The sequence below is a fragment of the Molossus molossus genome, unplaced genomic scaffold, assembly GCF_014108415.1.
Source record: "Molossus molossus isolate mMolMol1 unplaced genomic scaffold, mMolMol1.p scaffold_m16_p_1, whole genome shotgun sequence".
Lineage (NCBI taxonomy): Eukaryota > Metazoa > Chordata > Mammalia > Chiroptera > Molossidae > Molossus > Molossus molossus.
Window position 1 is genome coordinate 241,910,884 of NW_023425344.1, and position 25,160 is coordinate 241,936,043.

Consider the following 25,160-nt stretch of genomic DNA (forward strand, 5'->3'; position numbering starts at 1 on the left):
AAAAATTAATAAGTTATATTCTTTATAAAGTGAACTTTATGGTTATGTGAATTATATCTTCAAAAAAAGAGATAGGAAATGTTTTAAACACCAAAATTACTGAAATCTTTTAAATGGTACATCAGATCTGGAAAATGCATGGTTTTATTAATCCTAATGTGAACCAGTCGCATTATCAACTATTTTAATTATATTTCTTTCAACCACTGAACATATTGTCATACAAATATTTATTTTAAAAGGTGATGATGAAGATGATGCAGAAGATGAAAATAACATTGATAACAGAACTAACTCAGATGGACCATCTGCAAAACGGCCAAAACCACCATCTTAATAGCTTTTATGAAATTTAAAAGTCCTATCATGTTCTCTTCTACAGCACATATGCTAAAATTGGAATGATACAGAGAAGATTAGCATGGCCCCTGACAAGGATGACACTCAAACTTGTGAAGCATTACCAAAGAAAAAGACTGTAACCATATTTTAGTTATCACACACTGACATTTTAGGAAGATCTGCTCTAATTTGGAAAAGCATTTGTTTTGTTCCCCTGGGACAGTTTTGTCAAAGAAAAAAACTTCTGTTTCCAGCAAAGAAAGATATAATAAATGTTTAGAAATGAATGTGTTTTCTTGAGTGAGAAATTTTAGACCATGGATATAACAGAGACCACTTCATAAAAATCCTCTAATGCCTAGCCGGTGTGGTTTAGTGGATTGAGCATCATCCCATGGACTGAGAGGTCCCAGTTCTGGGTCAGGATATATACCTGGGTTGCAGACTTGATCCCCAGTAGGGGGTGTGCAGGAGGCAGCCGATCGATGTTTCTCTCTCACATCAATGTTTCTATTTCTCTCCCTTCCTCTCTCTAAAAAAAACAATAAAAACATAGATAGATAGATATCTAAACCCTTTAAGTTGGTGACTGAGTTTTTACTTTCTACTTTTTTTTTTAAAAGATTGTTTTTTAATTGATTTTTTTAAATATGGTTTTTTTTGTTTTTTATCTTTACCCAAGGACATTTTTCCATTTTTTCATTCAGATAGAATGGGAGGGAGGGAGAGGAAAAGAGAAGAGAGGAAGAGAGAGAGAAACATCAATGGGAAAAGTACACATCGAGTGGCTGCCACCCACACGACCAACCAGGCCCGGGGACAAACTGCAACCAAGGTACATGCCCTTAGCGGGGATCGAACCCAGGTCTTTCTGGACCACAGGCCAATGCTCTAATTGCTGAGCCAAACCGGCCAGGGCTAAAATATGTTTTTAATGATTTTTTTTTAGAGGGAGAAGGAGAGAGAGAGAGAAACATCAATGAGAGAGAAACATCAATTGGCTGCCTCCTGCATACCCCACACCAGGGATCAAGCCTGCAACCCCAGGCATGTGCCTTGATCAGGAATCGAACCAGTAACCTCTTGGTGCATGAGACAATGCTCAGTCCACTGAGCCACACTGGTTGGGCTTTAATTGATTTTTAGAGAGGGGAAGGGAGACAGAGAGGTAGAAACATTTTTGTGAAAGTGAAACATCGATCAGCGGCCTCCTGCACACCCCCTACAGGGATCAAGCCCAAAACCCAGGCATGTACCCTGACCAGGAATCAATCTGGCAACCTAGAAGTGCACGGAACTACGCCCAATCAACTGACCCACATTGGTCCGGGCATATTTTGTTTTGTTTTGTTCTGTAATTTTAAAATAATATTTGAGCCCTAGCTGGTTTGGTTCAGCGGTTAGAATGACAGCCCATGGACCAAAGAGTTGCAGGTTCGAGTCCGGTCAAGGGCACTTGCATCGGTTGCAGTTCTATCCCCAGCCCTGGTTGGAGTCGTGTGAGAGGCAACCAATCAATCAATGTGCCTCTCTCACATTGATGTTTTTTTCTCTCTCCCTCCCTCCCTCCTTCTCTATCTGAAAATCAATGGAAAAATACCCTCAGGTGAGGATTTAAAAAATAAAATAATCTTTGAATTAATTTGTGTGATATTTGCATCTTTTAACTTCCGCTTCTGTTATAAATAGTACATGTCATGTCCTGGCAGGTTTGCTCAGTGGTTAGAGCATCGGCCTGCGGTCCAGAGAGACCCAGGTTCGGTTCCCGCTAAGGGCACGTACCTCGGTTGCAGTTTGTCCCCGGTCCTGGTTGGGTTGTGTGGGTGGCAGCCAGTCGATGTGTCTCTCTCACATTGATGTTTCTCTCTCTCACTTCCCCCTCTCCCTCCTGCTCTATCTGAAAATAAATGCAAAATAAAAAGGCCCTGGCCGGTTTGCCTCAGTGGTTAGAGTGTTGGCTCATGGACTGGAAAGTCCTGGGTTCGGTTCCCACTAGGGGCACATACCAAAAAAAAAATGCCCTTGTGTGAGGATAAAAAAAAAAAATACATGTCATGATTCATGGGCAAAAACATTTCAAAGAACTGACGTGAGCAAGTGATGAAATTGGGTATTGAATGTAAGAATGACACTTTGGCCCTTGGCCAGGTGGCTTAGTTGGAGCATTGTCCCATACACCAAAAGGCTGTAGGTTCGATTCCCGGTCAAGGCACATACCTTAGGTTGCCAGTTTGTTCTCTTCTTGGGTTGTGTATGGGAGGCAACCCATCAATGTTTCTCACATCAATGTTTCTCCCTCTCTCCCTCTTCCTCTCTCTAAAAAAAATCAATTAAAAAATTTATCCTCACCCCGGCTGGTTTGGCTCAGCGGTTAGAGCGTCGGCCTGCGGTCCAGAGAGACCCAGGTTCGGTTCCCGCTAAGGGCACGTACCTCGGTTGCAGTTTGTCCCCGGCCCTGGTTGGGTCGTGCGGGTGGCAACCACTCAATGTGTCCCTTTCACATCAATGTTTCTCTCTCTCTCTATCTGAACAAAAAATGGAAAAAAATGTCCTCAGGTGAGGATAAAAAAAAAAAAATGGCAATCTGTATAATAGAATTGTACACTTGAAACTGTATGATTTTATTAACCAATGTCACCCCAACAAATTTAGTTTAAAAAAAAAAGAATACCAGACTGTTTAAGTAGAAGGAAAACGAGAATAGAGAGAAGTACTGAGTGAAGATAAAGAAGAGCCCTCGAAAGAAACCCAAGGAAACCCTGAATCTATACTCACAACCAATATACAGACATCCAGACATGACACCACTCAGGGAATATATACAGGGTGGGGCAAAAGTAGGTTTATAACCCTGGCTGTTTTAACGGCCCCGTGGTTAGAGCATCGGCCCGTGGACCAAAGAGTCTCAGGTTCAATTCTGGCTAAAAGCACGTACTACCTCCATTTCGGTTCGTCCCCGGCCCTGGTTGGAGTCATGTGGGAGGCAACCAGTTGATGTGTCCCTCTCACATCAATGTTTCCCTCCCTCCCTCCCACTCTATCTGAAAATAAATGGAAGAATATCCTCGGGTGAGAATTAAAAAGAAAAGTAGGTTTACAGTTGTGACTATACAAAACAAAGTTTATTCTTGTATTATTTATTATTGTGTTTTCCATACGAACAACTATAAACCTACTTTTGTCCCACCTTGTATATTTAACTTGTACTTTGAGACAAATGGGGTGTTCTTTTATGCTGTGATGTGTTATATATAAATAGAGATGTAATCTTTAAGTAAACAATTTATGTTGGCTATAACTTAGATATTTCCTCTTATCCTGTAGCCACACTGATTTTGCTTAACAAAGGACTATTTTAAGTCCTTTAAGTGTGTGTGTGTGTGTCCCTTTTCTGCTTATCAGTGGGATTAAGGCATTTTTTATTTACTGTGCATGTTTCCTGATTCATTGACCTAGCTAAAATGCAGATAAATCAAGTGGCGTGTACCTAATGAAATACAAATAGTCATAGATTTTTAGAGTTGGAAATAACCTCATATTATTTCAGAGATAAAGTGAATCTTATAATATGTGTTTGCCCTGAGTTACAGAACTATTGGCAGAACTAGGTTATATACATAGCCTTAAACATATTACCATAGCCCTGGCTGGTGTGGCTCAGTTGTTTTTTGTTTTTTTTTTAATCCTCACTCGAGGACATTTTTCCATTTTTTGTTCAGATAGAGTGGGAGGCAAAGAGAGAGAGAGAGAGAGAAACATCAATGTGAAAGGGACATATCGAGTGGCTGCCTCCTGCATAACCCAACCAGGGCCAGGGACAAACTGCAACCGAGGTACATGCCCTTAACGGGAACCAAATCTGGGACTCTCTGGTCCGCTGGCCAACACTCTAACTGCTGAGCCAAATCGGCCAGGGGTAGAAAAAGTTTTATACAGATGTTACTTGACTTACGACTTACATCCCTATTATTCCATTCTAAGTTAAAAATGCATTTAATACACTTACCAATCATCAGAGCTTAGCTTAGCTTACCTTAAACATGCTTAGAACACTTACATTAGCCTATAGTTGGTCAGAATCTCACTGTCACTGGCCAGCATCAGAAAGAGTAATGTATTACATATTGCTAGCCCAGGAAAGATTCAAATTCAAAATTTGAAGTAGGGTTTCTACGGAAAGTGTATTGCATTCACACAATCATAAAGTAAAAAAATCATAAGTTGGACCATTGTAAGTCAGGGACTGTCTGTAAATGGTCAGAAAGTATCTTGTTTGTTTAGTTTGTGATGTCTAATATTTGGACTTCAACTCAGTGACTTATAAATATTTTACCTTCATACAATCTGTAAAACCAACTTAAATGTATAGTTTAAATAGTTCATATTTTTAAATTAATAGCTGAACTTTGCTCCCAAATATTTTGTTCCTTCTTTGTTTAGTAAATATGTTTATAAAGAAGAAATTTCAAGATACTTATGCTTGTGATTCAGTGTTTTATGTTCTGGATTATAGGTTTGATTGATCTTTTCCTTAGCTTCAATACTGATTTTAATTCTAATGCTCTCTCCTTCATAGGTGAGCCATATGTGTGACAAAAAAGATCAGTTTGAAGGACTAGTGTAGAAGAAATGTCTTGTCTGGTTTTCAAATCTGCTGCCTTGTAAGGGTACAAGCATTAGCCACAGGCAAGCAGAACACAATTAATCCAGTTGCTTTTCAAATCCTGGGCCAAGTGACCTCCTTTGCCTGTCTAGCTCTTCTCATCCTTTAGGTTCCAATGTGAACATTTCCTCCAGTAGACCTTTCCCAGTTTCTCAGACAGTGTTAGGTCCTCGTGCTGTGAGGTTCTGTGGCACCTACTGCCCTGGACTTCCCCCATCATAATATGAAATGTACTATATCAGCATTATTTCGTCAGCACTCAGAATTTTTTTTTTATCCTCACCAGAGGACATTTTTGCATCTATCCTCAGGTAGAGCGGGAGGGAGAGAGGGATTAAAAGAGAGAGAGAAACATCTATGTGAGAGAGACACATTGATTGGTCGCCACCCACATAACCCCAACCGGGGCAGGGACAAACTACAACCGAGGTACACGCCCCTAGCAGGATTTGAACCTGGGCCTCTCTGGTCCATGGGCCAATACTCTAACCACTAAGCCAAACTGGCCGGGGCAGCTACTCAGAATTTTTTTTTTTTTTTTTATGAATTTTTTATTTATTTTTTTGTTACAGATATTTTACCTTTTTACCCCATTAGAAACTTTTATTAAGAAGTCCTGAACTAGCCTGGCCAGTGTGGCTCAGTGGTTGAGCATCGACCCATGCACCAAGAGGTCCCCAGTTCAATTCCCAGTCAGGGCACAAACCCAGATTGTGGGCCTGATCTCCAGTGGGGGACATGCAGGAGGCGGTCAATCAATGTTCTGTCTCATCGATGTTTCTAACTCTCTCTCCCTCTGCCTTCCCCTCTCTCTAAAACCAATAAAGAAAAAAAAAAATTTTTTTAAAGAAGTCCTGGACTTTTAAAGGAAATAAAGTTTATGTTTTCTTCCAAATGAGAAAATCAGTTGGAGACATCTGTGGCCCTCAGTTTGTTATGTAGTACTTTTATCTAGTTCCTGTTTAACATACACCTATCTTGCCCTGGCCAGTTTGGTTCAGCGGTTAGAGCATCAACCCACGAACCAATGAGTTGCGGGTTCGATTCCGGTCAAGGCACGTACCTCGGTTGCGGACAACCCAACCCTGCTCGGATTATGCAGGAGGCAACCAGTCAGTGTTGCTCCATCACATTGATATTTCTCTCTTTCTCTCTCTCTCCCTCCCACTCTATCTGATAATAAGTAGAAAAATATCCTCAGATGAGGAATAAAGTAAAAAATACACCTATCTCAGTGGAATTGTTCAATCTGAACAACTATAGAATATCATTTCTTATATGACTAGAGAGTCATATCTAAGACATCCTGAAAACCTATGCTTTTTAATTCATTTGTCAGCCACGATGTGATGATAAAATGTATATAAGAAATTCCTGTTTGAACTGATTGTGGTTGAGCACTGCAAAGTTCAAAACTGTATTACTGCCCTGGTGGAGTTCTGCAGGAGGCAACCAGTCAATGTGTCCCTCTCACGTCAATGTTTCTCTCTCTCTCCCTTTCTCTCCCTCCCCCTCCCACTCTATCTGAAGATAAATAGAAAATTATCCTCGGGTGAGGATAAAAAAAAAACAAAACTGTATTACCATAGCCCTGGCAGGTGTAACTCAGTGGTTGGATTGTCGGCCTGAGAACCAAAGGGTCTCGGGATTGATCCCCGGCTATGGTTGGGGCATGTGTCGGAGGCAACCAATCAATGTGCCTCTCTCACATTGATGTTTCTCTCTCTCTGCCCCCCTTCCCTTCCACTCTCTAAAAAATCAATAGAAAAAATATCCTTGGGCCCTGGCTGGTTTGGCTCAGCTGTTAGAGCATTGGCCCGCGGACCAGAGAGACCTGGGTTTGGTTCCCGCTAAGGGCACATACCTCAGTTGCGGTCTGTCCCCAGCTCCAGTTGGGGTCGTGTGGGTAGCAAACCACTGGATGTGTCTCTCTCACATCTATGTTTCTCTCTTTCTCTTCCTCCCTCTCTCCCTCCCGCTTTATCTGAGGATAGATGCAAAAATGTCCTCTGGTGAAGATAAAAATTATATATATATATATATATCCTTGGGTGAAGATGAACAACAAAAAATGCATTACCATAAATGCAGCTAGTGATAGTTTTAAGGAAAATTACCATGTTAATTAAATTATATACATTAATTATGTGGTAATTATTTCTTGGATAGATAAGTATATAGTAAGTAGATAGAGTGTAAAATTCATATCAAAACTGAAGAACACAGGGGTGGGCAAAAGTAGGTTTATTGTTTTGAGTATGTGAAATGCAAAGTTTATCCTTGTATTATTATTTATTAGTTATTGTGTTATTTATTTGTATTATAACTATAATAAACCTACTTTTGCCCACCCCTGTATTTATAAAACAACACTCAGTTTTATTTTTATTTTATTTTATTTTTATCCTCACCAGAGGACATTTTTGCATTCATCTTCAGATAGAGCAGGAGGGAGAGAGGGAGGAAGAGAGAGAGAGAAACATCAATGTGAGAGAGATACATCGACTGGTTGCCACCCACACAACCCCAACCGTGGCTGGGGACAAACTGCAACCGAGGTATGTGCCCTTAGCAGGAACCAAACCCAGGTCTCTCTGGTCCACGGGCTAATTCTCCAACCGCTGAGCTAAGCCGGCCAGGGCGGGTCTTGGGTTTTGATTCTCAGGCAAGGGCATGTAGCTGGGTTGCAGGTTCGAAACCTGGCCCACAGCCAATAAATGTATCTCTCTCACACTGATGTTTCTCTCTCTCCCCCTCTCTCCATCTCTTTCTCTCTATATATAAATTAATAGAAAAAATATCCTTGGGCCTGGCCAGTGTGACTCAACAGTTGAGCTTTGACCCATGCACCAAAAAGGTCACCAGTTCGATTCCTGGTCGTGCCCAGGTTGTGGGCCAAATCCCCAGTTGGGGGTATGCAGGAAGTGGCCAATCAATGTTCTCTCTCATTGATGTTTCTAGCTCTCTCTCCCTTTCTCTTCCCCTCTCTCTAAAAGAACATAGATTTTTATTACTTCATAAATATAACTGCCATTTTTGACAATGATGTAGTGTTTACCAGATGTACATGCCAGAACACTTTAAGAAACTCTCAGGCCTTGGCTGGGCCAAACTGGCCAGGGCTCAGTTTTATTTTAACAAATGAGAAACAAATTGATTAGTTTTTGTGATGAAGCTGGGTTCTTTACTCACTACTTAGAACATACAGTCCTTGTTTATTGCGGTTAATCAGTTCCAGACTGTACCGCAATAAATGAATTTCCACAAAGTAGGATTCTTTATTTATATACAGTCGTCCCTCACCACTTCACTCTTCGACTTTCCCGGCTTCGCTCAATCTATAATTTTTTAAAAAACTGCAATAGAGTGAAGCCGTGAAAGTCGAAGCACGAAGTGGCGAGGGACGACTGTAATAAATTTCAGGTAGATTGGCCCGGCCTGTGTGGCTCAGTGGATTGAGCATCATCCCATGAACTGAGAGGTCCTGGTTCAATTCCCAGTCAGGGCACATGCCCAGGTTGTGGGCTTGATCCCCAGTAGGAGTCATGCAGGGGGGCAGACAATCTATGTTTCTCTCTCACACTGATGTTTCTATCTCTCTCTCCCTTCCTCTCTAAAAAAAAAAAAATCAATAAAAACATATTTAAAAAAAAGTTTCAGGTAGATTCAAGAATTTCCTATAAAGCAAAATTATAAAAGTACTGAAAGAGCACTGGCCAGGTAGCTCAGTTGGTTAGAGCATTGTCTTAATACACCATGGTTTCAGGTTCAGTCCCCAGTCAGGGGCACATACAAGAATCATCCAGTGAATGTATAAATGAGTGGAACAACAAATTGATTGCTCTCTCTCTCTCTCTCTTTCTCTCCCCTCCCCCTCTAAAATCAATTAAAATAAAAAATAGAAGTACTAAAATAAAATTGAATAATAGTTTTTATCATTTCAGAGTGAAGGTTTCCTAAGCAAGATTTTTAAAAATTCAGAAGCCATACTAGAAAAGATTAGTAGATACGATTACATAATAAAGTTTCTGAACATTCTGTGAATAAGGTTAAAAGAGAAAGAGGGAAAAGGTGTTTCATATTTTCAGCACAAATGACTAAGAATTCCTTTTATGGATTTCTTGTGTACCAGTCAGAAAGACAATAGAAATAGGCAAAGGAAAGGAACAGCAAGATCATAAGAAATATAAAGGGCTTTTATTGTTTAATTTTTTTTTTTTTTTTTGGTATGTGCCCCTAGCGGGAACCGAACCCAGGAGTCTCTGGTCCGCAGGCTGACGCTTCAACTGCTGAGCCAAACTGGCCAGGGCAGAAATATACATGGCTTTTAAAGGAAAACAAAAACCAAAACGTGCCACTTCCAAGAAATGAAAATTATAATAACCACAATTGCGATACCATTTTTTTACTTTTCAGATTGAAAGATCAAAACTTTTGATGCAATATTGAGCTGGAAAGGATATGAGGTCTCTTATATACTGATGGTGAGTGTAAACTGGTATAAGCTCCATTGATTTTTACATAGAGTGGAAGGAATGGAGGGAGAAAGAGAGAAACATCAATATGAGAGTGACACATTGACTGGTTGCCTCCCACACGACCCTGACTGGTGCCAGGGATAGAACCTGCAACCCAGGTACATGCCCTTGACTGGGAATCAAACCCTTGACCCTTTGGTCTGCTGGCTGGTGCTCTAACTGCTGAGCCAAACTGGCCAGGGCCTAAATGTACATGCTCTTTAATGCAGCAATTTCACTTCTAGAAATTTATCCTACATATAATAGCAACACGTGCACAGATCTGTTTATAAAACTATTCATTGCAGCATTATTCTTAGTAACAAAAGATAGTACACAACCTAAATGTCCATCAGAACACCCTAGTTTAATAAAAATAGGACATTATTATATTAGAGCATTTGTGCAGGCATTAAAATGACCAAGGTTTAGTCTGTGTTAACGATCAATCTCTAGGATATAATGTTAAATGAAAACTAGCAAAATACAGAACAGTGTGTAGAATGCCACTGTTGGAGACTATTGGCTGGATGTACTTATAATTTCTTTGAAAGGGTAGTCAAACTGCTCCTAGAAAGAGTAGGGGTCCGGAGTGAGGGAAATTTTTCATCATATACTCATTTTATTCCCTTTGCATTAAAAAAAAATCATGTTATGTATTTTTATACACAAATACAGAAAAAGTTATTGTGGAGTCTGCCACCACCACTGCTGCTGCCAAGGCCGCCGCCACTGGAACATCTGTGCTGCGGAGCATCCCCAGGCAGCACATGGGAAGTTACTGACAGCTATATCCAGCCCTTGCCAAATACATGTCATTCTCCACACATCTAGTGTGAGATCCGTCCAGATACAAGGTGGGCACCATGGCTGAGAACTCTCAATGCTACTACTGCAGGGACTCCCTGCAGGGGAAGAAGTACATGGAGAAGGATGGCCACCAATGCTGCCTGAACTGCTTTGACAAGTTCTGCGCCAACACCTGTGTGGAATGCTATAAGTCCATCAGTGCGGACTCCAAAGAGGTGCACTATAAGAACCGCTACTGGCATGACGCCTGCTTCCGCTGTACCAAGTGCCTGCACCCTTTGGCCAATGAGACCTTTGTGGCCAAAGAGAGCCAGATCCTGTGCACCAAGTGTAGCATGCAGGAGGCCTCCCCCAAGTGCAAGGGCTGCGGACAGGTCATTATGGCAGGAGATATGAATGTGGAGTACAAGGGGACCGTCTGGCACAAAGACTGTTTTACCTGCAGCAACTGCAAGCAAATCATTGGGACCGGAAGCTTCTTCCCTAAAGGGGAGGACTTCTACTGCGTGACTTGCTACGAGGCCAAATTTGCCAAGCATTGTGTGAAGTGCGCCAAGGCCATCACATCTGAAGGAATCACTTACCAGGATCAGCCCTGGCATGCTGGGTGCTTTGTGTGTGCTACCTGCTCTAAGAAGCTGGCTGGGCAGCGTTTCACTGCTGTGCAAGACCAGTATTACTGTGTGGAATGCTACAAGAGCTATGTGGCCAAGAAGTGTGCTGGATGCAAGAACCCCATCACTGGGTTTGGTAAAGGCTCCAGTGTGGTGACCTATGAAGGACAATCCTGGCACGACTACTGTTTCCATTGCAAAAAATGCTCCCTGAATCTGGCCAGCAAGCGCTTTGTTTTCCATGAGGAGCAGGTGTACTGCCCTGACTGTGCCAAAATGCTAGTAAAGTGACAGGGGCTCCTGTCTAGTAAAATGGAATTGAATCTTGTTTTTTTGTGTCCTCACCCTCTGCCCTGCACCATCCATAGGGAAAGAGTAGTCTTTCACCTCTTCAAAGTTATTCCTTCTGTCTTTTCTCCCATTGTACAATATTACTCAAATAAGGACACACAGTGATCAATCATATTAGGATTTAGCAAAAAGCAACTCCACAGCAAAGTTAATTTTGCAATGGCTGCTGTTAAAAATGAACTCTTAGCCCTGGCCGGCGTGCGCAGTGGTTAGAGCATCGGCCTGGGCACCGAAGGATCACAGGTTTGATTTCTGGTCACTGGGTTACAAGTTTGATTCTGGACCCTGGCCAGAATGCGTGCAAGAGGCAACCAATCAATGTGTCTTTCTCACATCAATGTTTCTTCCTCCCTCCCTCCCTCCCTTCCACTTTTTCTAAAAATCAATGGAAAAAATATCCTCAGACAAAAAAAACAACACTTAAGATAGATTGACCCTTCTGTTTGTTTATCATAGAGCAGAAAAGCACCAGCCATTTAGCTGCTTAGTGATGTAAGCAAGAAGCCTAAGAGATAAAGCTCCCAGTGAGATGCCCTTCCTGGCTCAGGTGGGACTTAATGTCATCACACAACACATAAGCTGCAGCGGCTGCTCTAACTCACTGCTCAGCCTGTTCTGTAAAAAGAGAACTTACAGAAATGCATGGTTTAACTTCCTCATCAAAACCTTCCTTCTGATTTGTGCTTTTCATTGACTAATAGAAATTTCCAGAAAATTAACATTTGAACTTAGCTGTGATTCTAAATTGACCTTTTCCCCATACTAATGTTCAAGTTCGCCATGTGCTGTGGTTTCTGAACATTCCTACTTTCAAGCAGGATCATGCAGGTGATTTGGAAAGGGTAGGCGGATCTGGGAAAATGAGCCTGTTTCAGAGGAACATTGTCACAGTGACTACTTCTGGAAGCCTAACAAAACTAACCCAGCTGTTCTTTTTCTTTTTTTAATTAATATTTTTGTTTTAATTAAGAGGATCATAGTTTATGGGTTTGGAGATTTGCATGGAAATGTTTTAGCCCCCTCAAATGTTCCTACAGTTTTGAAATCTTCCTACAGAAGTAACACTGTAGAGAGGTAGCTGAGCAGGCGCCAGGACTGTCATTGACACGGATGTGACATCTCCAAAGGGTTGCAAGTTGAATCCCATGTAACATAGTAGTTGTCTGCTCTTTGTCCCTGTGCTAAAGAGGCCCACCAGCATCTCTTCTCTTGAGATTCTTAGAACCGTTCCTCAAGAGCTTAGCTTGATTCTGGGGGAGTGGGGAGGCCACCATCCTCACAGGCAGAAGCAATTTCCATATAGTGCTTACCTCAGATGCAGCATCACCTATTTACTGTATTCTAGCTACATTGTTATATTACATAGTATAATGAGATGATGTCAAAGTGAACATGTAATGGTAATACATATGAACATTCTTGTAGCAGTGGTTAGAGAAGCTGATGCCTCATTTCTATATTTTGTCAGTAGCTACTATCTAATATTTCAGGGTGTCCTTACAGAATAAAGCAACATAAATTTTTTAAAAAGAAAAAGTTACTGTGAAACTTTCTAACAATTTTTACTTTCCAAAAGTCATGCTTTAAATTTAGTAAGGGCAGAAAAACCATGTTAACAGTTTAAAACATCATTAAGTAATTCAGAGCAAAAGTGAACCAATTCAGACTTAAAACAGAAAAATCCACATTTCCCATCTGATTACTAGTTTGTCAGAGTAGGGACTACAGTGTGATTTCTAAAGAGGTTAGAAAAAACAACAAAGATTAGAAAAACTGGACTAACTGTGAGGTAGGATACTATAATAAAAGATCAGGTGTTTCTAAAACCGATGTGCATAACCTTAACCTTGAAAAATCTGCCCTCTAGCCAATGCATTATTCTTAAACTATTCAACGAGTTTCAGTGTAGCTTCAACTTTTCCATTCTCAGGTGACCTTTGGGATCAGACTTGCTCTATTTAAAGACATGGCCCAGGAAACAGTGAATGCTAGACAGTAGCTTCTATTTAAATCTTGAAAAGTTAAAGTAGCTGTTCAGCCCTGGCCGGTTTGGTTCAGCAGTTGAGTGTCGGCCTGCGGACCAGAGAGTCCCAGGTTCAGTTCCCACTAGGGACACGTACCACACACACAAAAAAAGTAGCAGTTCACATTGGGACCAATAGGGTACAGTTTTAAATGCAAATTTCCTCTGGTGCCAAAAATTCTGCTGAAGATAGAAGCAACTTCTAGGAAAACATTACTAGTTTAAATGAGTACTTTTTGGGGCCATGGTATTGCCTTGAACACCAGAATACTGAAATATGTGTTGTAGCTCTAAGAGATCATCGAGATACTTGGTGCACGTTAGGTGGTTTAGGAAACAATTAGCATGACTGTAACAAGACTTTCTCAAGGCTCTAGCCACCACTTAAAATATACCACTTGCGCCCTGGCCGGTTTGGCTCAGCAGTTAGAGCGTCGGCCTGTGGTCCAGAGAGACCCGGGTTCGGTTCCCGCTAAGGGCACGTACCTCGGTTGCAGTTTGTCCCGGCCCTGATTGGGTCATGCAGGAGGCAGCCACTTGATGTGTACCTTTCACATCGATGTTCTCTCTCTCTTCCTTTCTCTCCTTCCCACTCTATCTGAATAAATTGAAAAATATCCTCGGGGGTGAGAATAAAAATAAATAAGAAAGAAAGAAAGAAAAATATACCACTTGCCTTGGCCGTTGTGGCTCAGCAGTTGCAGTAGTTGCAGCGTGGGCCCTCGGACCAAAGGGTCACGGATTCGTTTCCCATTCAAGGGCACATACCTGGGTTGCAGGTGTGATCCCCAGCCCCAGCCCTGGTTAGGGTCATGGAGGAGGCAACCAATCAATGTGTGTCTCTCACATCGATGTCTCTCTCTCCTTCCCTCCCTTCCACTCTACCAAAAAAAGAAAAAATCAATGGAAAAATACCCTGGGGTGAGGGTTAACAAAAAAAATAAATTATACCTCTTGTTTGTGAATGTGGTATGTTTTTCTCTGCATCAAGAAGGAGAATCCCACCCAGCTGGTGTGGCTCAGTGGATTGAGTGTTGTCCCATGGACGTGCCCAGGTTTCGGGCTCTATCCTAGTAGGTGTGCAGGAGGCAGCTAATCGATGTTTCTCTCTCACATCAATGTTTTTATCTCTCTCCCTTCCTCTATCTCTAAAAAATCAATAAAAACATTTTAAAAAGGAGAATCCCAAGACAACCAATGTAACAAGAATTGGCAAAAATAAATTGGGAGACTCATTTTCAATTTTAGCCTTGAAAAGAATGTATCAGTCCATGCTGAAACCTGAAAGAATTGAATAACCATCTGCAATAGTGTCAACAATAAAAATAAAGAGTTTAATAACCAAACTTACCTAGCACATGTGAAAGTATGCTCTGCAATTAATAGTAAATGTTAATTGTAACCTTTATTCTCTCTGGAAAGTAAACTAGATTGTTTCAGTCTAGTGAGAGAGGTGTTCAGTGACACTGAGCGTCACTCATACAATAAATAATTACTGAGCATCTACTGTTCTAGGCATGGCGCATACAGCAGTGAACAGACAAGACAAAAATCCCTCACTCATGGAGAGAGACAAAACATAACATGTCACGTGGTAAGGGCTGAGGAGGAACAGGGAAGGGGGTGCTGGGTTTTCAATGGGTGGTGAGAGGCAGCTTCACCAGCTGGCACCTGAGCAAAGGTCTGAAGAAGGTGAAGGAGCAAGCCAGAGCCGAGCACCCAGGCAGAAAGTACAGAGTGCAGAGGCTATGAAACAGGTTTTTCTGGTGTTTTAGAACTAACAAGAAAACCAGTGTGGCTGGAGTGGAGTCAGGGGCTGAGAGAGTATTAGGAAGTGAAGTAAAGGTCAAGGGCCGCTTACTTACGACTCTGTATGCCATGTTAAGGACTTTGGCTTTTATTCTGAGAAGAGAAGCTAGAGGAGGATTTTTGAGGGGAACAGCATTTTAAAAAGATCCCTCACCAGTTGTTTAGTAACAGTCTTATGGGGGACTTAAGGAGCAGATTGTGGTGGGTGGAGAGAAAATCAACAGCTTGGTTTTGGACATCTAGTAAATATCAAGTAGGCAGCTGGATATTCAACTCTTGAGCTCAGGAGAGATATACAAGGCAGTATTATAAATGTGGGCATTTAAAGCTATGAGCCTGGATGAGATGATCAAAGAGGTAAATACAGAAACGGGAACAGGGCCATGCCAACATTTAGAAATCAGGCAGATCCCCAAGGAGAAACCAGCAAAGGAGACGGGAGAAGCTGGTAAGGAAGAGACAAACCAGGAAAGTATCTAGAACCGGGCTACTACATAGTAGCTGCCAGCCACTTGTGGCTATTTAAATCATAATGGAAACTTTTAGTCCAGTTCCTCAGTCACATTAGCCACATCTCAAGGGTTCGTTTCACATGGCTAGTGGCTAGTGATTTGGACAGCACGGATACAGAACACTTCATCTTCATTAATGTTCTATTGGGCAGTAGTGATCCAGAAGCCAACTAAAGAAAGTATCTCAAAGAGAGGGAATGTGGCCTGGATGCTGTGGCTCAGTGGTTGAGCGTCAATCTATATACTAACAGGTCACCAGTTTGATTCCCAGTCAAGGCAAATACCCAGGTTGTGGGCCAAATGCCCAGTGCGGGGAATGCAGAAGGCGGCCAATCGATCTTCTCTCTCATCGATGTCTCTATCTCCCTCTCCCTTTCTCTCTCTAAAATCAATAAAGAAAAATTTTTTTTAAAAAAGAGGGAATGTGTCAAAAATGCTATTAAGTCATCTGAGGACTGAGACTTGACCAATGGATTTAGTTACCAGCAACCACCTGACAAGAAAGAAGTTTTGGTAGAGAGAGGGGCAAAAACCTGATAAAATTGTATTCAGGATAAACTGGAGGAGAGGAATTGGAATCAGAAAGTATAGACACCTTATTTCTAAACTTGGGCTCCAGATGGCAGCTGTCTGCAGTCTACTCGGTGTGGTCCATTGCTGAGGGGCCTAACAGGCCCAGCCCCAGACTCCTGGTGCTGTGCGCCCAGGTCCATTCCCAGCTGCTGCAGGAGCAGCTCAGGATCATGGATGTCACCATTGGGCTCATCTCCTGCTTCCTGTTTTCTCCTGCTGTGGGGACTGGGTCATGTGACACTTGGAGAGTTTCAAGAAGCAGGAGCTATCCACTCCCGCACCTTGCCACCTGACCATCCCTGCCCTGATCACGCCTGCTGCATTCCTGGCTGACCTCCCCTGCATCATGGCCTTCACTTACAGTGACTTCCTCTGCAATCATGACCTCTGATTTCTCTATGGTAACACTCTGAAACTACATATATGTTTATAAGGCTCTGCTCAGTAGGACTCCCCCTTGTAATAATAAAGTTAATTTAAACCTTGAAAAAAAAAAAGAAAATATAGACACTTAAAGATTTGCAATTTGAACATCTGGGATGAACTTACCACATAATATTTGTTGAAGCTGTTCCAAAGATAAACACAGATCTCATGACTAATAAGTCTTTATGGTGCAGAAAACCCTGAAAGAATCATTTGAAGACCTACCTCTAAAAACAGGATTGCCTGCCCTGGCCGGTTTGGCTCAGCGGTTAGAGCGTAGGCCTGCGGTCCTGAGAGACCCGGGTTCGGTTCCCGCTAAGGGCGCGTACCTCGGTTGCAGTTTGTCCCCGGCCCTGGTCAGTTGTGCGGGTGGCAGCCACTCGATGTGTCCCTTTCACATCGATGTTTCTCTCTCTCTCTCTCTGTTCCTCTCTCTCCCTCCCACTCTACCTGAACAAAAAATGGAAAAATGTCCTCGGGTGAGGATAAAAATAAATAAATAAATAAATAAATAAATAAATAAATAAATAAATAAATAAAAACAGGATTGCCACCCTGGCTGGTTTGGCTCAGCGGTTAGAACGTCAGCCTGCGGGCCAGTGAGTCACATGTTTGATTCCGGTCAAGGGCACGTACCTCAGTTGGGGTTCGTCCCTGGTGTCCTGGTCAGGGTTGTGCGGGAGGCAACCAGCTGATGTGTATCACATCGATGTTTCTCTCTCTCTCTGTCCCTCCCACTCTATCTAAAGATAAATAGAAAAATATCCCCAGGTGAGGATTTAAAAAAAAAGCAGTATAGTGGAATGCTAGAGCTAGAGATCTGAAGCCAGACATTCCAGGTTCAAGTCCTGACTCTTCCATTTACTTGCTGTGTGATCATGGGTAAGTTATTAATTCCTATGTGCTTCAGGTTTCCTCATTTTCTTCTTTTGTAAATGGCACTGGTACCAGTACATACCTGCCTCATGGCTGTTGTGAAGAATGAATGCAAATCACTCAAAGCAGTGCCTGCAGCATGTACATTACAATGTGCCTTGACTGACGATGGTTACTCTCAAACCCGACGTGAGTTGAAAATATAAGTAAAAAATGCATTTAACACACCTAACCCACCGAACCTCAGAGCTCAGCCTAGCCTACTGTAAACATACTCAGCACACTTACATCAGCCTGCGATTGGTCAAAATCATCTCACTGCCGTTGCCCTGCATCACAAGAATCATACTGCGTATCACTAGCCTGGGAAACGATCAGAATTCAAAGTACAGTTTCTGTTGAATGCATATTGCTTTCACACCATCATAAAGTGGAAAAAACCATGGTAAGTTGGGGACTGTCTATAATCAGTAACTACTGAAAAGATGCAAGTGATTAGGTTATCTGACCCTCACAGAAACAGGTATTTCAACTGCCACTTGCTTTGAAGATTCCATGTACTGCAGCAGAAGATAAATCATTTTAGAAACTAGACCTATGGAGGCAGTAAAAGACAGAAATGAGATGAATTAGAGAAGAATCTGCTCTTGCTGCTTTTGAATAGCAAAGGTACCTGCTTTATCTTTCAAGTAAAAGACTGCTGTAGAACGGTCAGCCTTCCTGTTTGGTCAAATGAGACCTGAAGGTTGAGGTTGCTAGAAATTTTATTTTCAGTAGCTCATACAAACTGAGAAAAACCTTTCTCCATAATGCCATTTCCATTCTTTAGCATGGCTAGGCAGACAGTACGCACTACTGAAACAGCTGTCATTTGTGAGAAGCACTACAGCTGTGGTTGGGAACAAAGGCGTCAGCCACCTGCTTATAACTCTGGCTGTGCCACCTACCAGCTGTGTGACCTTTCGCAAGTTACTTAACTTCTACACCTGTGTCCTTATCTGTACAATCTAAGTGTTAGCTCATAGGGTTGTTGCATTAAGTGAGTTAATTCATGTAAAGTTCTTTGAACAGGGCCCAACAGAGTAAGCACCAAAAGATGTTGATTACTAAAATCTATCAGTGTGAAATAGTTCCCTGGTATTATGGCATAATTGTATAAAAATATATCTTGATCTCACCCAGAAAAAAAAAATCCTAGCCCTGGCAGGTTTGGCTCAGCAGTTGGAGCATTGGCCTTCAGTCCGGAGAGACCCAGGTTTGGTTCCCGCTGGGGGCGCATGCCTCGGTTGCAGTTTGTCCCCGGCCCTGGTTGGTCATGCGGGTGGCAGCCACTCGATATGTCCCTTTCACAGATATGTCCCTTTCGCATCGATGATTCTCTCTCTCTCTCTCTTCCTCTCTCTCCCTCCCACTCTACCTGAACAAAAAGTGGAAAAATGTCCTCGGGTGAGGATTAAAAAAAAAGAAGAAAAAGAAAAAAAAATCCTAAAATCTAAAATTTCCATTTTTTAGTTATTTGTGTTATTGATACAGACATGAGGTAGTAAGTACAAATGCACAGGAGGAAGTACAAGGATCACATCTTCATGCAACTATCCTATCGCCTGAAGACCAGCCCTTTGGCTAGAAAAGAGTATCAGGACGATGACTTGATAGCATCTTTTTTTTTTTTTTATCCTCACCCAAGGACATTTTTTGTTCAGATAGAGTGGGAGGGAGAGAGAGGAAGAGAAAGAGAGAGAAACATCGACGCTAAAGGGACACATCGAGTGGTTGCCACCCACACTACCCATCCAGGGCTGGGGACAAACTGCAACTGAGGTACACGCCCTTAGTGGGAACCGAACCCAGGTCTCTCTGGACCGCATGCTGATGTTCTAACTGCTGAGCCAGGGCTTGATAGCATCTTTTAAAGAGCTATCACACATCTGACAGGCACTGGACCAAATATTTTCATTGAACACCTTGTTTCCATTTTCTATGTGTTAATTAGATTTTTCAACTTTCAAACATTTAGTTTGTTCCCAAGTTTTTTGTTTCTTTTAAAATCAGTAGCATTGCCCTGGCCAGTATGGCTCAGTGCTAGAGCATCGACCTGTGGACCAATGTGTTGCAGGTTCTATTCTGGCCAAGGGCATATAGTTCGGTTGCAGTTTGTCCCTGGCCCTGGTCAGGGTTGTGTGAGAAGCAACCAGTCAATGTGTCCTTCTCACGTCGATGTTTTTCTCTCTCACCCTTTCTTCTTCTCTCTCCCTCCCACTCTATCTGCAGATAAACAGAAAAATATCCTCTGGTGTGGATTTAAAAAATAAAATAAAATCAGTAGCATTACCAAAAGGAGGAACAAATTCTGCTTATCAGAACAGCAATCACCTCAATAATCTTATGTCAAGTTTCTCACAAGTGGACAGCAACTGAGCATAAACAGTTGGCTTACTCAGGAAAGGATGAATTGGTATTTTAGTTTGAAGAATTTTAAAGCAAGCCAAGTAATTGTATAAAATTTAAATTTTATGACCATGTTTGGACCTTTTTACATATTAAACACAATGGAAATGTTCGTATTCATTTTTTCCCGAAAGGAAAATTTTCTGAACCATCACTATGTTGCACAGTAGAATAAAAATATGAATTTAGGAACTTATTCAAGTTTCTAAAGAATGCAAATAACAGACATGAATTTACTTCCAAAATCTGAAGTCACCAACATGATTTTGTAGCACTGTACCTCAGGCTTCACCTAAAAATTCATTATTATTCAGATAAAGATATCTCCCTAGTCACATTTTTTAAAAAGCCTCTGCCCCACCACAACTTCCTGAGATCTGTGAAAAAACTGCAGTCTTGTGATCAAGTTCCATATAGTACTGGCAGTTTTGTAATCACAAGGAAAAAATGGTGACTGTGTTTATGTGTCAATCAGTTGTAGTCTGCTGATCTGATTAGAAGCCTTGACAAATGCCTGGTGGCGATTGCAAATAACTGCCAAACATATGGGGATAATACAGTAGCCCACCGTTTTGGGGTCAGCTCTTGTACAAGAATAGAGGAACAAAAACATCTGTAAATAAGGTATCAGAAAAATAATTGTCCAAAACCAAAATGGCAGGGAGAGTAAGCGCGCTTTCAAGGAGTGTGTCCATGTGGTTCCTTCAAGTGGCTCCTCTGGGTGCTGTTGAATGTGTTCCAAGGCCAGTCTGTTGTAAGTCTCATTGATTTCAAAAACATAGTAAAATGCTGCTGCACTTGCTAACAGATACAATCCCACTCCGATCCATCCCATCCGCTGACGGAAATTCATCATTCTCCATGCTCTGTGCCTTCAAATGTTAAAAATACAGAAAGTAGTTAGGGTCTAGTAATGCTGTCATAGCAACTATTTCAAATGTACTTGCTTTGTTTCCAGTGAGTTCTAAAATACCCCATTACTGTATTTACGGCACAAAATAAATTAAAATTACATTTATTAGGACATGCAAACAACTTACAGGTTGTTGTTTTATGCAATAGTTATGAGGAAATGCAAAAAGTTTCCGTATATACTGTATCTGCTTTTATGTGAATCCCACAAAATAATTCACTATATATTGCTTCAATAGGTCCAATACCCCTTCCATTAAGAAACTGGAATTAAAGTGGTTTTCTACGGAACGTTTTACTTTTACAGTTCAAATGCTTTCTGAATAGTACTGCTTCAGAGTGACACTTGGTTCTACAAGTCAAACCCACGCCAGGGCCCCCAAGTCAAGACAGTAACTCTTAAGCACTTACAGAGGTCCCGAGAATCTTCCTGTTCCCACGGCAAGCGTTAAAGAGTCACTCAGTTCTGAATAATCAGGTAGCTTTGGCATGTCAGAGAAAGCCACCATAAGAGAAATCCCCGGGGTCGCCGGCTGGGAGAACGGGAACGCGACCAGCCTGGAGCACAAGCTAATTATGATTAAGCACGGCGTGACTGCAGCGGGTCACGCGGCGGCCCGGCCCCCGTCGCCGCTCCCGGAGCCCCCAGCCTGTCACCTGGCCGGGCGGGAAGACTGCCCAGCCGGCCCCGCCCCCTGTCACGCTGCAGCGCCCGCCGCAACCAGGGCTGAGCGGGCGGCGCCAGGCCCCGGCCTCTCCACCTTGCAGCGCCGGAGCCCAGTGCCGGGCAGCGGCCACCGGCCGAGCCTGCAGAGCTGGGCAGGCCCCGGATCTCACCTTCCTGTCCGGGTTGGCCCGCCCGCTCGCCGTCCCGGATGCTGCCACAGTCCGGGCTTCCGGCTCATCCCGGAAGCGCGCGCGCCCCGCCCAGAAGGGCCCGCCCCTCATGACGTCAGGGCGCGCCAGCCCGCGGCGCCGCCCCCTTGAGCTCACCCCAAACAGCTGCAGTTGGGACGCGGGCTGAGCCTGGGAAGCTCGGGGCTTGGTGCATCGGTGCAGATGAGCGGCGGTCTGTGCCCGGCAGCTTGTGCGCTCCTCGGCCTTGTCCCCGGTGCCTCGCTTGCGACTCTGATCACCCCATCGCTCATCGCCGCGGGCAGGACCGCAGCGACGGGGCGGCTCTCCATCCCCCGCCGGCGCGCCTCTGCACAACCCCTGGTAGCCCTGCGCTGTGCCAGTCCGCGCGGAGGAGAGGCCGCCCTCCCGATCCTCAGGCCTGGCCCCCTGGGAAGCGTCGGGAGCCGGCCTCGTCCGCTGGCGGTGGATGCGACAGGGACAACTAGGTAACGGCGGGGAGGCGCAGGCGGGGGAAAGACGGCAGCTTGCCGCTGTGGGGCCGCCCTGGCGTCGCCCACCGGTTAGGGGACGCGGGGCTTTCCGGGCCCTAGTTCTTTTCTTTCTTCCTTCCTTTCCTTCCTTTCCTTTCCTTTCCTTCTTTCTTTCTTTCCTTCTTTCTTTCTTTCTTTCTTTCTTTCTTTCTTTCTTTCTTTCTTTCTTTCTTTCTTTCTTTCTTTCTTTCTTCTTTCTCTCTCTCTCTCTCTCTCTCTCTTTCTTTCTTCTTTCTTTCTTTCTTTCTTTCTTTCTTTCTTTCTTTCTTTCTTTCTTCTTTCTCTCTCCCTTCCTTCCTTCTCTTTCTTTCTTTCTTTCTTTCTTTCTTTCTTTCTTTCTTTCTTTCTTTCTTTCTCTCTCTCTCTCTCTCTCTCTCTCTCTCTCTTTCTTTCTTTCTCTCTTTCTAAATCTTTATTGTTGAATGTGGAATGTATTACAGATGTTCCTCATTTTTCCCCCATTGACCCCCTCCTCCCTCCCGCCCCCCTCCCACCTTTTCCCACACTATTGTCTGTGTCCATTGGTTATGCATGTAAGTTCTTTGGTTTATTTCTTCCCACCCCCCAACCCCTTTCCCTTTGAGGTTTGTCAGTCTAGCAATGAATTTGTACTTCTTAATCTCTTCACCTTTTTCACCCATTCCCCCAACCCCCCTCCCATCTGGCAACTAACAAAATGTTCTCTCTATCTATGAGAATGTTTCTGTTCTACCTGTTCATTTCTGTTCTACCTGTTCAGTCTACCTGTAGATTCCATTGTTGATAGATATGTATTTATTGCCATTTTGTTTGTTCATATATTTTATCTTTTTCTTCAAAAAGACCCTTCATCATTTCATATAATAACAGTTTGGTGGTGATGAACTCCTTTAACTTTTTTTTGTCTGGGAAACTCTTTATGTGGCCATCAATTCTAAATGACAGCTTTGCAGGATAGAGTAATCTTGGTTGTAGGTTCTTGCTTTTCATCACTCTGAATATTTCTTGCCAATACCTTCTGCGGGCCCTAGTTCTTGACACTATCAATTCACCTGACTGCTTTGTCCTTACAGGACCTGGAACTCGGGACGTTGACGCGACTTAGCCGAAATTCTTAGGAGAAATACTGTGAATAGCGGTGGCATCACTGCCACCAACAAATTAGAGTTTAAATATATTGTTTCGGGCACCATGACGCTGAGGCTCCTAGAAGACTGGTGTAGGGGTATGGATATGAACCCTTGGAAAGCGCTGTTGATTGCTGGCATTCCCCCAGACCTGTAATGTGGCAGAAATAGAGGAGGCTCTGCGGGCTGGTTTAGCTTCCTTGGGCGAGTACAGACTGCTTGGGAGGATGTTCCGGAGGGATGAGAACAGGAACGTAGCCTTAATAGGGCTTACCGAGGAGACTAGTTTTGCTCTGGTCCCTAAGGAGATACCTGGAAAAGAGGGTGCGTGGAGAGTGATCTTTAAGCCCCCTGACCCAGATAATGAATTTTTACGCAGATTAACTGAATTCTTAGAAGGAGAAGGCATGACATTGGTTGAGTTGACCAGAGCTTTTGGGTATGGAAATGACCCTTTTGACCTAGACCAGAACATGATCCCAGACATGCGGGCCCCCATGTTGGCACAGGCATTAGATGGGGCTCTTCAGCCTGCCCTGCAATACCTGAACTACAAAAAGCTGAGAGTATTCTCAGGCAGTGATCCTCCAGAACCTGAAGAAGAAGAATTTGAATCCTGGTTGTTTCATACTTCTCAGATGTTGAAGACATGGCAGGTGTCAGATGCCGAGAAAAGAAGGCGATTGCTAGAGAGCCTTAGAGGCCCAGCATATGATGTTATTCGGGTCCTCAAGATAAACAATCCTTTAATTACAGTCCCTGAATCCCTGCAGGCTCTTGAGCAGGTGTTTGGGGTTATTGATAATCCTAGGGAGTTACAGGTCAAATATCTGACCATATACCAGAAGGCCGAAGAAAAATTGTCTGCTTATGTACTAAGGCTGGAGCCTTTATTACAGAAACTGGTAGAGAGAGGAGAAGTTGTGAATCAGGCCCGCCTAGACCAAATCATTGCTGGAGCAGTCCACAGAACACTGCGCAGGAACCTTGCTCTTCCAGAGGATGGCTCAGCCCCAGGCTTATTGGAGTTACTAGCACTGATAAGAGATGAAGAAGCAGCTGAGGAGGAGGATGAAGCCCTTCTCCAGGCAGAGTTATGAGAGGGGCATTTCACCTGAATCTTAGGAAACCAGAAAAGGACAGTGACAGTGAGCAAAACATGGAGGTAGAACAATCCATATACTCCAGTGATAGACAACCAAATCCTACCTTGTGATGCCAAGTAACTCATTTTTGCACAGTTCTCAGTACAAATCCATTGTCATTTGTGTACCTATTTAATAGCTCCTAAATGTGTCATAGACTAGGAAGCCTAGTTCTGCACTGGTATTTATATATTTAAATTCACTCTTGTGAATCTTTCATCATACAAAACTGTACAAAAATTCTATCACTGCATATGTATACTGCTCTAAGAGGAAGGCAAGGGTCAGGTGCCTCTGCTAACCTGATCTTGTAGAGATGCCAGCTTGGCCCTGGCCGGTTTGGCTCGGTGATTAGAGTGTCGGCCTGTGGACCGGAGAGTCCCGGGTTCGGTTCCTGCTAAGGGCACATACCTTGGTTGCAGTTTGTTCCCGGCCTGGTTGGGGTTGTATGGGTGGCAACCAGTCGATGTGTCTCTCATGTCGATGTTTCTCTCTCTCCCTCCCACCCCCTCCCGCTCTGTCTGAAGATAAATGCAAAAAATGTCGTCAGGTGAGGATTAAAAAAAAAAATTTAGGAGATGTCAGCTTGTGTGGTAACTGGTGGAAGTGTAGCATGTCAAATGTGATCATGTATCATAGTTGTTA

At 43.1% G+C, this 25,160-nt stretch overlaps 4 protein-coding genes and 1 non-coding gene across 7 annotated transcripts in view; 4 read left to right on the forward strand and 1 right to left on the reverse strand.

Annotated features, from left to right (window-relative positions):
* GON7 (GON7 subunit of KEOPS complex) overlaps positions 1-714 on the forward strand; it is a 4,534-nt gene extending 3,820 nt beyond the window's left edge. The window contains exon 2 of the mRNA XM_036270111.1: positions 243-714. Coding sequence (XP_036126004.1) covers positions 243-337 — 95 coding nt within the window. The 3' untranslated portion in view covers positions 338-714. The remainder of the gene's footprint in view (positions 1-242) is intronic.
* The window catches only part of LOC118635384 (four and a half LIM domains protein 1-like), a 14,901-nt gene extending 3,663 nt beyond the window's left edge, over positions 1-11,238 (forward strand). The window contains exons 1-2 of one of the 2 annotated variants that reach the window (XM_036270103.1): positions 9,433-9,489; positions 10,201-11,238. In XM_036270103.1, coding sequence (XP_036125996.1) covers positions 10,389-11,237 — 849 coding nt within the window. In that variant the 5' untranslated portion in view covers positions 9,433-9,489; positions 10,201-10,388 and the 3' untranslated portion in view covers position 11,238. Of the gene's footprint in view, positions 1-9,432; positions 9,490-10,200 lie in introns of those variants that run through there. The other variant, XM_036270101.1, reaches the window with a different exon arrangement.
* On the forward strand, positions 369-472 carry LOC118621539. The gene has a single exon (XR_004957720.1). It is a non-coding gene; the product is annotated as a U6 spliceosomal RNA (small nuclear RNA).
* An 8,580-nt stretch (positions 11,239-19,818) lies between the features above and the next one.
* Positions 19,819-21,761, reverse strand: TMEM251 (transmembrane protein 251). Of its 2 annotated transcripts, none has more exons than XM_036274823.1 (2): positions 21,288-21,515; positions 19,819-20,836 (listed from the first exon to the last, which is right to left on the reverse strand). In XM_036274823.1, the coding sequence occupies exons 1-2, from the start codon at positions 21,383-21,385 to the stop codon at positions 20,425-20,427; spliced, it is 510 nt and encodes a 169-aa protein (XP_036130716.1). In that variant the 5' UTR covers positions 21,386-21,515; the 3' UTR covers positions 19,819-20,424. The 2 variants fall into 2 exon arrangements, with proteins under 2 accessions (XP_036130716.1, XP_036130725.1); XM_036274832.1 differs by lacking the exon at positions 21,288-21,515 and adding an exon at positions 21,714-21,761 and having other exon boundaries at positions 20,007-20,836.
* A 135-nt stretch (positions 21,762-21,896) lies between these two features.
* On the forward strand, positions 21,897-24,849 carry MOAP1 (modulator of apoptosis 1). Its single transcript, XM_036277987.1, has 2 exons — positions 21,897-22,219; positions 23,317-24,849. The coding sequence occupies exon 2, from the start codon at positions 23,598-23,600 to the stop codon at positions 24,468-24,470; it is 873 nt and encodes a 290-aa protein (XP_036133880.1). The 5' UTR covers positions 21,897-22,219; positions 23,317-23,597; the 3' UTR covers positions 24,471-24,849.
* Positions 24,850-25,160: the final 311 nt, after the last annotated feature.

What these genes read in the sequence shown, in the direction of transcription:
- TMEM251 (XM_036274823.1), bottom strand. Translation starts at nt 21,385, where the DNA reads ATGGTGGCTTTCTCTGACATGCCAAAGCTACCTGATTATTCAGAACTG. An exon ending in GGAAGATTCTCGGGACCTCT is followed by an intron (nt 20,837 to 21,287) that starts GTAAGTGCTTAA and finishes TAACATTTGAAG; the next exon opens with GCACAGAGCATGGAGAATGA.
- MOAP1 (XM_036277987.1), top strand. Translation starts at nt 23,598, where the DNA reads ATGTTCCGGAGGGATGAGAACAGGAACGTAGCCTTAATAGGGCTTACC.